General features: G+C 39.6%; 2 protein-coding genes across 2 annotated transcripts; both read left to right on the top strand.

Annotated features, from left to right (window-relative positions):
• The first annotated feature begins 4132 nt into the window (after positions 1-4132).
• Positions 4133-6872, top strand: LOC136182408 (uncharacterized). Its single transcript, XM_065963001.1, has 6 exons — positions 4133-4419; positions 4577-4703; positions 4860-5022; positions 5720-5793; positions 6305-6535; positions 6666-6872. The coding sequence occupies exons 1-6, from the start codon at positions 4379-4381 to the stop codon at positions 6708-6710; spliced, it is 681 nt and encodes a 226-aa protein (XP_065819073.1). The 5' UTR covers positions 4133-4378; the 3' UTR covers positions 6711-6872.
• Positions 6873-8497: 1625 nt separating this feature from the next.
• On the top strand, positions 8498-12522 carry LOC110003790 (F-box only protein 39-like). Its single transcript, XM_020659353.1, has 6 exons — positions 8498-8925; positions 9038-9209; positions 10253-10555; positions 11305-11529; positions 12138-12314; positions 12397-12522. The coding sequence occupies exons 1-6, from the start codon at positions 8498-8500 to the stop codon at positions 12520-12522; spliced, it is 1431 nt and encodes a 476-aa protein (XP_020515009.1).
• Positions 12523-12602: the final 80 nt, after the last annotated feature.

The following is a 12602-nucleotide window of genomic DNA, read 5'->3' as shown; positions in this document are numbered from 1 at the left end:
AATCTTTCAAAAGGCTCCAACTCTCACAGGCTGAAAATAAATAAATTGGTATACATCCAGCTCCTGGCACAAAGGAGTCTGACAGGACTGCAATTTATCAGTAATGGCCCCAAGAAGCCTGAGCATTTACAGAAGCAGAAACGCAAGGGAAAATGTCAGCTGTTAGTTGTGTGAATAATGAATTAATGCAGCTATTAGATCCAAATAAATCTGATTAAATACTGATCATTATTTCCTGCAGCAGTGGCTCAACCTTTAACTTTAAATGTCACTGTGATATTAGCTGAACAGAAAAGATGATGCATATTATCAGTGGATATATAGCATAGAGCTGACACTAGTTTTACACAGAAGTCAGAAATATATTTAAACACAAAAGATGTCTTATTGAATGTTTTGGTTCAGTTGTAGTTAGAAAACAATAATATGAACACTACATACATTAGGGCAAAAACTCAATTACAAACACTGATACAAAAATGGGTCATACTAGGTTGCTTGGCAACCAGCCGTATCTTGTTAATGGTTTTCAGTAAACAGTGAATTTTTATGCCCCGGTGTGATTTTTTTCCCTTAGTCCCATTCTTATTGTAATTTTTGTCATTGTGTCAGGCTGTGTGGAAAGAACAGGATGCTATTTGTGTCTCTTTCTCAAAACATCGAGAGAAAGGATTTGGGTTAAACTGACGTAAAATTTAAAGATTAAACCCTACGCTGCAGGGTTAGGGTATTCATACCGTTCTTTAGAGACATGACGTTAAAAGAACAACACGGAAGTCGCAACCGAAGCAACAGACTCTGCTATATGATATAATGATAATTTTTGCTATTATATCAATGCTACCTACCTGTAGTTTGACACAATCACAATATCGACAAAAGAACGAAGAAGAGCGTACTGGTGAACAGAAAACATTCAGAATCAGTTTCATGACATGCATGGAGATTGCAGTGGTCATGTGTTTACAGTCTGTGGATGTGTCCCGGTTGCAGGATATAAGAGTTTTTAGGAGTGTGCAAGTGTGAAACATACCTGCAGTCTACTATTGGCCTTACTGAAGCTCTGTGCCTTTCACACATGCACTCCTGACAAAAGATTTCCGTTTGTTTTTTGCCTTTTATTAATCTTATGTCAAATGATCCTGTATATAAATTGCTGCATTCCAACATTGGCTCATGCTGACTTCTTGCTGTTTTTACTCGGGGGCTGGCAGGAAAAATGTTTGATGAAGTCGGGGTGAAAATGAGGCCATCACACATGCAGTTCATCTGAACAATTTCAGTAGTCCAGGGCATGTGTGAAACAGGCCTTGGTTAGTTCATGCTGTTTTTCCTAAAAACAACAACAACTTAAAACGTATTTTCACATTTTTGTAATATTTTTGTAACAGCTGGTAATTTGTATTTAACCTCTAACTTGACACTTCTGCACTGCAGCATATGTTTTTTGATTCAATTGAATTCAGAGTTGAACACCACCAAGGCATGCCATGATGCTCTATCTGACCCGGGAACTGTAGTCCTCTGTGTGCTTTACTGAGCTTTAAATAGCTTGTAACTTGTGTTGTTTGAGTTCCAAAATTTACTCAGCTATGAAGGACCTTTTGAGAGCTGCTGTGATTTTAAGAAGCGTAAAAATTGGGAGAAAAAGCGAGATACAGCACATTCTTACAAAATTGATACCTGTAGGGTGAAAATACAGGGTAGGCGCTGGTATCACAAAACGGCAAAAATGCTACCCAATCCACACCATTGAGCACATCCGTGATCAGTGGTGTATGGCATGCAAGGTTATTCATCTGCATTTATCTACACGTTGCTTATCTCAACAAGAGCTGCTTTAAAAGTCCAGATCACTGCCATTTGATCCTGACCTCAAACTACTTTTCATTGATATACAAACCAAATAAGTGCACTTCCCTTCTCATGTTTGTTTATTTTGTAGTCTGCTAAACTACCATTGTTGGATATAATGTCTACCATAATGTGTCTGATTTACCATGCTTTCAACGGCTTTTAGGACAACAGAGATGTAAAGGCCTTTATCTTGAAACCATCCCATCTTTTGTCTATGATCTCTACAGCCCTTGTCATTTTTGCTTGTTCCTTTGATCTCTTCTTCTCTTTTCTTTATCCTGCTCTCTAGCCTCATTCCAGTCGTCTCTCTTTTTTTCACCTTTTATTATCCATTCCCCCAATCCGCCTTAATGCACCCTAACACCAAATCTTCCCTTCCTTTTGCTTCTTCGTTTCTTGTTTTGTATGCAAGCCCCGAGGGAGAGATATGGGTGAAAAGCACTCTCTCTGCACCACTGTCACAAAAGACTGGTGAGTCATCGCCACTTATGTTCCTGTCTCCCTCCTCCCACAAAAAAACACACATAAACAGGAAAAACACTGAAACTACTCCTGTACCTGCCGTCACCTACTTACAGGAAGCCTCGCAACGACACACAAATCAATGAGTGGCAGTAAATGACTCACGCGCAAACACAACACGCATAATCACAATTTAGAGACACGAGACCACGGGCACGCATGCATTCGACAGCTTTCCAATAACGACCCTGAAATTAAAACCCAAGTCACATCATTTAGCAGATAATTGTGGAAAATGGTGTTCATTCATGTGCACTGCCTATCATATCCAATAGGATTCCGTGGAGGTTTTTATGGTTGAAAAGCCGGCCAATAGAGAAGTTAACTGCAGGAGAGGAGAGCTCAATGAAGAGATGCTCATGCAAGAGATGCTTCTGGATTTTTGAGAGACACGATGAACGAGGAAAAATAAACAAAAGAGAGACATAAATTCCCTGAAAAAGTAATGAGGTCCCATTTGTCCCTTGAGCTTAAAGATAAATGCTCTTTCTCCCTCTGCTGGAAGAACAAATCCATTACATTTAACTTGTACTTCTGTTGCACAAGATGGCAGACTACAGTATATGTATATAGCCTATATGTAGGTACATGTCAATATATAGACCAGGTAAAACATGGATATGTTGATTTATTCACTGGTTTCTTTAATTTAATTGATGTATTATCTCATTTAATCGTTTTGTATATTAATCTTGTAAAACTGAGATCCCTTCCAAACACTCCTTTACATTAGGTATCTATCTATCTATCTATCTATCTATCTATCTATCTATCGGGAGCGTGCCTATGTTCCCACAGCCCTATGTTCCCACATTTCTAAGATTTTTTTCCAGAATTAGGCCCTATGTTCCCACATTTCCTTTTTCATAAATTTGTATCAGCTTTTTCCCCCTTTCTCCCAATTTGGTAGCCAATTACACCCAACCTGTTATCCAGTAGCAATGGACTACAGATGGAATGTGGCTTTTAGCTAAATCTGGTGCACCCAAACATTTAATGTAAGTGCACATTGTCCTTTTAAATAAAGAAACAAAACAAAAAAATTGTGTGGGAGGATAGGGCTTAAATTGAAGGGAAATGTAGGAAGACAACACCTAATTTTGAAAATGTCCTAGAAATGTGGGAACATAGGGTTTAATTTTGAGAAAAATCTTAGAAATGTGGGAACATAGGGCTGTGGGACCATAGGACTGATCCCGAATTAAAAGTGTGACAATTTGCCAATTTACTAAATAGCCAACTAAGTTGAGGTCTTCATCCTTGTTTGTTTCTCTTTACATCCCTTATCAAAGACAGACACAATGTCTGTTAAGTATCATTAAAGAAAAAGAAGAAGAGACTCTGCAGTTTAGAAGCTTGAAATGTGAAATTTGTCAAAAAATGTATGCCTAGTTGACCTTATCGTCTGTCAGCAGACTAAATCAACTAATCATTTCAGTTTGAAATCAGTCATTGACAAAAAAAAGAAGGCCTAATCTGCAGAACAGAAAAGGTAATAACAGATGACTTAGAATGATTCATGAATCTAAACTTTGAAGGGACAAAACAAATCCATTTTGTTATTATGCTTTTGTTATTATCCTTCCCTTGGGGCTGAATAGAAGATATGCTTTAAACATTGTGGTCTTTGTGGGCTGTTGGAGCAGTCTTTAAGGAACTTATTTTGCATTCAGTGTTGGTGTTTTCACAGACTTTCTTATGTCAAAGCAGACCACAGCACAGAGGAACCAGAGCCCTCACCTGATTACTCTTTACAGAGACCTGCTTGTGAGCTATTCAGACACATGAAATATTGAAGGCCTGGAGTTTCCGTTTCACACACAGAGAGGGAGGGAAGGGAGACAGCGGAGCGACAAGCAGAGAGGAGAACATACTGGTGTGCTGCAGAAAAGAAAGAAACTGTAGGAAAAGGAAAGAAACAGCGGGAAAGGGAAAGAAACGGTGGGGTTGAGAGGCAGTAAGACATCAGGCACCCTGGGAGGGAGACACATGAGCAGGGATGGCGGAAGAGAGGGAGGAACAAGGAGAGATCACCCAAAGGTAAGGCAAGGGGAGTGTGAATGTTTGTGACTAATGAGGTGCTCGTTTGTAACAGTAGAGGTTGTGTCTGTGTAATCCCTTGAAGATTGATTGGCTGATAACCTTCTGGTCAGGCGGTTAGGAGGGCATGTTTTTATTTCCTTTTCTCAAACCTCAGTGGGACGACTCCTATCCAGGCTGAAACAACAACTCTGATCTGCAGAGAAGAGAGCAGTGAGACCCAAACCCTCAAAGCACCAGAGGAAGAAGACATCCTGGCTGACAGTGGAGCCTGTAGCAGAGAGGTAGAGCCCTGTCTGGGCAGGTTTTGCAGAAACTGTTTCTCACTATTTCTAATCTAAAATGTGGATGTACAGTCATCAGAGTGAAATAAATGAAAAGTAGCATAATAAGTGATGATGAATACGTATTTTGTTCTTTGTATTTTGTTAATGTTAAAGGTCGAAGAGGGTCAATGTAACACAGCCGCAGAGATCTTACCCCAGGAGCCTCAGACAGACACAAACACACAGGATGATAATGACTGCCTCCCATTGTGCCCCCTGCCATCAGAGGACGAGCTGACCCCCACTTCAGTGTCATCCCATACCTCCAACACACAGAGTTAGTGACACACATCCGCATACACACTAGCTTCTAATATATTACCAGAAAATGCTCATATGAAGACTTTAAAAAAAAGTTTTACACCATACACTGTATAAAAAGATGGACAGCATGACATCTACCCAAAAGTGAAACCAAAGACATTTGAAGTTCTCCTGACTGGTTACAAGTCATAAAACACATCTCCCCCATGTTAACAGAAGGGATATAGGTCCAACTAGAAAATGAAACAACAAGTCAAATAAATGTTTCTCAATCATGGTTAATGTCTCTAAAGTTAGCTCTTATGCTAATTTATGTCCAAGTGTTTATTTATAAGTTTAGTTTAAATAAGTCATTTGATGCAATAACATTGGCTAAAGTGCCACGATTGACATCTCTGGTGACAAATGCAGCTCCTGAAGCGCTCTGTGCACCTGATTAGCAGAGTAAAGGAGGATCGGAGAGAGGAAGCACAGCAAACAATAACACAAGAGTCATTGAATTTTCCATAACTTCAAGAGTCTAAAGCTGCATAAGGGTGGGAGCTTCTGGCTGCATATAATGTCACTAGCGCAAAATGTCAGCTCCCTTTAGGGGGTTGTTTATGCTTTCTTTTGTACAATAGGAGGTGCAGATGCTCCATCCATCTTTTTATAAAGTCAGTGGTTAACACTCAATACTTTGTTATGCTTAAGTGTTGGTGTCTTCACAGATCGACCGTCTGAGCCTTGCTGGTATTGCCTGAGGTCTCTTGACTCTGAGTATCATCCTGAAACTCCAAAACAGGTTTCAACATTTATGACCAAACATAAATTCACTTGGATTTTGGATTATCTGGATTATTGGATTGGTTTAATTGATTTTATATGTCAGAAAATCTCATTTCTGGCACAAGTTCTGGCTCTTTTTCCCTTGTCGAAGCTTTTTCTTAAAAGAATGATTCTAAATCTTGTCACAATACTACTCTTCTTTTCATATTATCATATCACAGGAAACTTTACAATAAGAAGAGTTTTATTGCTTTTTAATGTCAATTCAAAAGTCAAATAATTTTCCAAACCAATCCTGCTAATCATTAAGATGTTCATTTAAATTAAAAAGCTGAAATGCTGAGTATCAGCATTGTTCATGAAGTTAGTGTCTGAGGAATGGCTCATGGTTTTAATTATCACTAATAGATAAGGGATTATGGGCTCTTTGTTGACGAAGAATCACATTTTAAAGTTGCTGTTCACTTTTATTATAGGGCGGATCATAATTCGAGGTAATGCCACGATCCCCTGTTTCTGTGTTGCAGGAAGACACAGATCCTTTGTCAACACTGCCCTCTAGTGGCCAGAAAGTAAACTACCAAACAGATCCTAGACCTCACTTTGGTGTAGCTTGGTCCTCCCACTCCACGTGTCGCCCCCTGTGGGGCAGCGAGGGGCCGTGCTGGGGGCAGAGAAACCAGGAGATGCCTGATCAGACACACACCTGCCCACACTGTCATCTGGGGTTGCCTGCTGACACACTGCGCTGGCATGAGGTTGGCACAGACGCTTATAAACACCCACAGACATTAATAGACCCATAAGCCCACAGTTTCCAATAAACATGCCACAGCACACATGTTTACTGAAGAGCCTCTTACTGTTGTTTTCTGTCTTTGTGTTTAGGCAAAGTGTCTGCTGTTTGAGGGACTGAGGAACACAAAGAAATAACGAGCGGAGAAAAATGTCTATTTTAAAGAATAATGGTGCAATATCTATTACTGCTAGATATCTGTCTGTTTACACAAGCCATGTTTAATCTCTATTGAGTTAATGTGATGATTCTGGTACAATCGGATATTTTTAATGATGTGTTCATTCAAATAAACTGCATGTCTACAAAACAGTCTGCCTTTTTATTTTGCTTAACATCCTCTGAATATTAAGACTGCAGGTGTCTCTTGGCACTAAAAATAAGTATAGAAAGGAATACATGAACACATATTTTTCAAGCTTTGTTTCCCCATAAATGAGATTCAGAAAGGCTGTTTTTTTTTTATCCAGCATTTGGCATTTTTCTTTGTTTTTCCTTTGTCTTTAAAGTTTGTGTTTTGTCCACAAAAAGAGGATGTTGTCTCAGTGATGTACTTATTGAAGAGGCGTTTTGAAGCACAACGATGGTAGCCCCCAAATTGTAAATGCTATCTCTTCTTCTCTTTTTGGTCAATCTATCCACAAGCAAAGAGGTGGAGCTGAGGCGGGTAAATGGCTACACTGCGGGCACCTGTCAGTCAACTCAGCCACGGCTCTAATTTAGTATAGGCTACTCTTTATGGGGTGTTGATTGTAAAAACGTTGTTATATAGGCAATATAGTTTAGATATATTTTCAATATTTAGTTAATATCCTTCACATTTAGCTCGTTTTACACATAAATAATTGAAGAAATAAAAGTGTTGAAGAAATATTTAATAATACATCATGTAAAATCTAAATGTTATATCTATATCTAAATGTTAACGCTAAATCTAAATGTTAACTCTAAATCTAAATGTTATATCTATATCTAAATGTTAACTCTAAATCTAAATGTTATATCTATATCTAAATGTTAACTCTAAATCTAAATGTTAAATCTAAATCTATATCTAAATGTGACGCCAAGTGTAAAGCTAAATTTTTTTTAAATATGCAAATCATGTAATTCCACGCCCCTTGAATTAGCGAGCTAAATGTGAAGGATATTAACTAAATATTGAAAATATATCTTAAAAATATATATAACAACGTTTTTACAATCGGCACCCCATAACTCTTAGCTTTAATATGATCACAATGGATGCGTTATGGAAATAATTCAACCCCTGTACAGTTTTCACTAATAAAGAAATGACTATAGACCAAAACTGTTTTTGTTCCATGCTGTAAACATGTTTATTCCTGCTGTTGAAATAAGCATTTTAGAATGGGCTCTAAAGGGGGATTTCTGCATTGGTTATATTTTTTAACACTGGAGGTTGCCTCTTGGTTTTGGCCTGAGATGGGGCTCCACCAGTCTATACAGCATGACCTGTGTTGATGGGGAGGGAAGAGGAACATTTCGACATAAAAAATGATCAGGCCTCTTAAACTCATTATAAAGGGTGTTTGATAAGAAATGGTTACCACTTGTTTATATGTGTCAGTGAATGTTTGTGTTTGAATGTCTGGTAACAGTTTGCATTGGATTTGATTGGATGGAGTATTTTGTTTGGAATAGAACAGAACTGGGTGCTTGTGATGTCACAATAGGGTCCAATAGAACATACTGAGGAAGGATCCTTCTCTGTAATCATTTACTTTTCTACTGCTGGACTGCATGCAGCTTCAGGTAATCACTCGGTCTCTTTCTGAGGCATATTTCTTCCTCAACCTTTCATGAAAAATGTAATTGAATTATATAAAACCCTCTTAATAACAAACTCCTAACCATCCTCTCCTCAGATTAAGCCAGAGATACTTGGATTAAACAAGCCAGTATGGATGAGAGCTTTGAACCAATGCAAACTACCAGTGAAGAGAAGCCAGGAGGAGACATCTACAACCTGATAGATAAAGGTCAAAGCGATAGCTCAGAGAGGGCAGGTGGTTGGGGGTCACTTCCTGATGTGTGCCTCCGCCATGTCTTCAGGTGTCTTTCCGATGAAGATCGTGTGAGTGCAGATCTGGTTAGTTGTCACTGGCACCAAGTCATGCACTCTCCATCTCTCTGGCGCTTCCGCTTCTTCCACTTCAACGGCCGTCTATCCAAATACACCCAGTCTGAGTACTGCTCTGCTGTTGCCTACGCCCGCAGTCTAGGAGTCTATCTGGAGTCACTTGAGGTGTGTCTGTGTCCCCCACGCAAGTCCTCGATAGCCCGGCGGTTGGAGCAGACTCTCACCGGGCTGTTGTCCGAGCTTACAAGGTAAAGGAGTGTGTCTGGCCCACCCAATCATAATCTACATTTTAAACAATTCAGCCCTGCCTTAGACTTTAACTGACATGCCAACAAACTGAACTCTCCTTGGCTTCCACAGTGTAAAGGCCCCGCTCCGGTCACTTTCCATTGTAAAGATGGAGTTGGAACGGACCCCCTGGACAACAAGCCTCAGGAGCTCCATAGTGCACAGTCTGATTGAGTTCCTCCAAACAGGAGGCTCAAAGCTCACCTCTGTTTGTCTGAATGGGATGCGAAACTCCCTTCCCCATGTGAGGTTAACACCATTAGTAAAATAATGTGTAAGCAGATATGTCAAAGGGGCTTCACAACAGGGTCACGTATAATGTCACTGATAAATCAAACCTCCCTCAGGGGAGGGCTAGGACTAGAGGTGTTTCTATGTGTGAATAAATAAATCTTTAACACTGAATTCTCAAGTGTGCAGAATCATCAGTGTCACTGAGCAGTTTTCTGCAGTCTCCCTGTTGGTGACTGTTAGTACGTATTTTCATGGATTCATTCATCTTGATAATTTTGTGGACATATCTTTAAATTGTGTCAACCATCTTAGGGTAATTCTACTTTTGGGTCTGTGAAGCTGTAACCTTATATGGTGAAACATGTAAATTGTAGCAGATCTATGTTTAGATAGGAGCCAACCATATGTTGTCAACAACTGTTTGCTAGACAGAGAGTCTACATCTGTTACGTATACAAATCAGTGTCATGTCATCTTTATTGTTTTATAGTGATGTACCCAAATGGAAAGGAATTTGTGGGCTGTACCTTCTAGCAGAATATAAGCCACACTGTGTGATGAAGACTTGGCCATTTTGCCATTTTGCCCATGATGGCCACTTTGCCAATGATTGTCAATGATTGTGAGATCTTGGTCAGCATGGGTCAGCGATGGTCTGCACTTTGTCAGCCATGTGTGTTGTGTTTCTGTGTTGTCTGACCATGGCTGAATAAATCTAAGATGATCCACAGTCTGTTTCACGATTTCACCATTGTTCATCTACTACAGAAATGACCCCAACCTAACAGTGACTGACTATTTCCAGCTCATTCATATAGTATTAGATTATTGAAAGAAACTATCAAGATGCATAACCCCTATGGCGGAAAAATGTATGATGATCACTTAGTGCCTAGATTTGTTGACCCAAAATAAGAGAGTGGGTTATCCACATATTGGAGTTCAGGCTTCTCATTTCCACATTTGAATGTTTCCATGTATTTCAAGCATTTATAGTGTTCAGAAGATTATAAGTGATTTATAAATAAACAGTCCTTTTTCCTCTTAACCTAGGGTCTGGAGGTGTTGTCTGCACTGGCACTTTCTCAGACACGTTTGACCCCCAGGTGCTACATCTCGTCTTTGGACTTGAGGGGATTCTTCTCAGGCTCATTAACCAATGTCCATCTGAACCCCAGTGTTCCCTGCATCCTGTGTCAACTGCCAGGCCTCACTTACCTGACCCTTAGTTACTCCTGGCTGTCAGACGAGCTGCTAACGGCCCTCCAGCACAGAGGACAGCAAGAACAGGGTAGAGATGGGAACCCCTTGCAAAGTCTCTCGCTGCACTGCAGTTTGCATGAGCCCCATCAACAGGTAGGCAAGAAATAAAACAAATAATTTGCCAATTGGGCAGCCTTTGGGCCAGTTGACCATCCCCAATAAATAATGCTTACACTGACAGCAGAAGTGTGATTTCACTGAAGAGTGAAAACCATTGACCATGTTCACAAGGTGGCCATTTTCTGGTCACTGTGGAAAGCTGAACTAATATAATAATGTCATACTGTTGTTTGACAGGTTGCAAGGAAGGAGTCATATTCATGCTTTTATCAACAACTGTTTAGGCAATGATAGTGAATACTGGGCATTGGGCTAAGAGTCCTAACAATCTAAAAAAAGAAAAAGAAAGAAGTGACAGTGATAGAAGTGATAGTAATTTAACAATAAGATTAAAAAAAAAAAAAACACTAAATGTTTTAGTTATTAGTTATTTTTAACAAAAAAGAAGTCCAATGTCCCTCCAGATGATGGTCAATCTCAAAGCAATGAAATAAGTAGTGAGTATAGTTATAGTTATAGAGTATAGTTACAAAATAAGAAATGTCAGTTAAGAGGATCAAAGTGTAAGGACAAACACCTGCAGAATCTGTCATTCTCCCATAATGTCTAAGTGAACTGTTCCTCTCACCAATAATGCTTTTAGAAGAGTATCCCTTGTGTAAATATACGCTAAAATAGCAAGAAGCATCAAAAAATGAAAAAAGAAATTGAAAATGCCCCCCTACCCGCTCTCTCAGGTTTTCATTGTTCATTTCTGTCTCTGCTTCATTCCCCCTCTAAAGCTGGTGTTTGGCAACTCATGGTCAAATTTGGTCTCAACCTGCCCAGAGCTAAAGGTCAGGATCACAGTGGAGCAAGTCATTGACACTAACAGGCTTGCAAGGATCCTGTTGCCTGAGATTCCCCTGACAGAATTCAACATGACAGGTTCCTACTCCACTGACGAAGACTGGAGCGCCAAGCCTGTCCTCCGTGACCTGCTGCCTCAGTACAGACGCAGTCTGCAGGTCAGGGTGCCAAACAAGCAGCAGGACAACTGGGCAGAAAGTGTGGAGAGATGACGTTGTTAAACTGGATTTTGTGTCACTGGCTGATATTTTGAGCTAAAAGTTGGATTTATTTTGAAGTCCAACCAATCACTACAAAGTGTAAAGAGAAATATTGTTCTTTAAAAAATGTGATATATTATGATTATCACTCACATTTTAATAGACTGATCACAGGCTTGCTTGTGCTGTTGTTGACATTAAATGTTGACATGAAATTAAATTATATAAACCTGGAAAAGAGTTTTTTTAGGGCAATTGCTGCTACTGCCAAGTTTGAAATAATAATTAATGATTCCATGTCAGGTTTATGACTGGTTCAAATGATATTGGATACATTAGCCAAAATGTGGGTCTTCATACAGAATGTTGTTACTGCCTTGAACACGTGTCGTTTTTTGTTTTAGGCCTATTTGTTGTGTTTTGCAGCTAAAGCAAATGTCCTTCATATTCTGGAAATCCTTGGTCTATATGTTACAGTTTACAAAATACAAATATAACTGATTTCAATTTGTACATTCAGTCAATGAGAATGTGTTGAAGGTAACCTTGATCTTTCCTGTCCATAGTTTTTGTCCCTTGACCTGAGAAACAGTGAAGAATCCCTGGATGAAGAGCTGCTGGGGTTGGTCAAAGTGTGTGAACGTCTGGAGCAGCTGAGAGTCTGGGCTTTCTTGGACTTGAGGACCATGGAGAGGCTGCTGCACATGAGACTGACTAAAAGAAGCTTACTCAACAAGATCAAAGTGAGACAAAAAAATAATCCACACCACCTGAATGACATTTACATTCATATTCTGAGATAACACTGATGTTGATGTCTTCAAGGTGAGAATCTACTCCATGGAAGATGAAATTGAAGAGAAGGAGGAACAGCTGGAGCAAATATTGTGTCCCTACCTGGGCCTGCCACCTGAACTGGACCTTTATGTCATGGTCTACCCCTTTGTATGAACACAAAGGTGCTTGTGGACAACCACAAAATAAAAAGAATGCAGCATTAAAATCCTCTGTTTTTGCAAATCAATGAACCA

Source organism: Labrus bergylta, chromosome 14, assembly GCF_963930695.1.
Source record: "Labrus bergylta chromosome 14, fLabBer1.1, whole genome shotgun sequence".
In the NCBI taxonomy this organism is placed as follows: Eukaryota; Metazoa; Chordata; class Actinopteri; order Labriformes; family Labridae; genus Labrus; species Labrus bergylta.
Note: the sequence above shows the minus strand (reverse complement) of the source record. Positions and strands in the feature narration are given on the sequence as shown.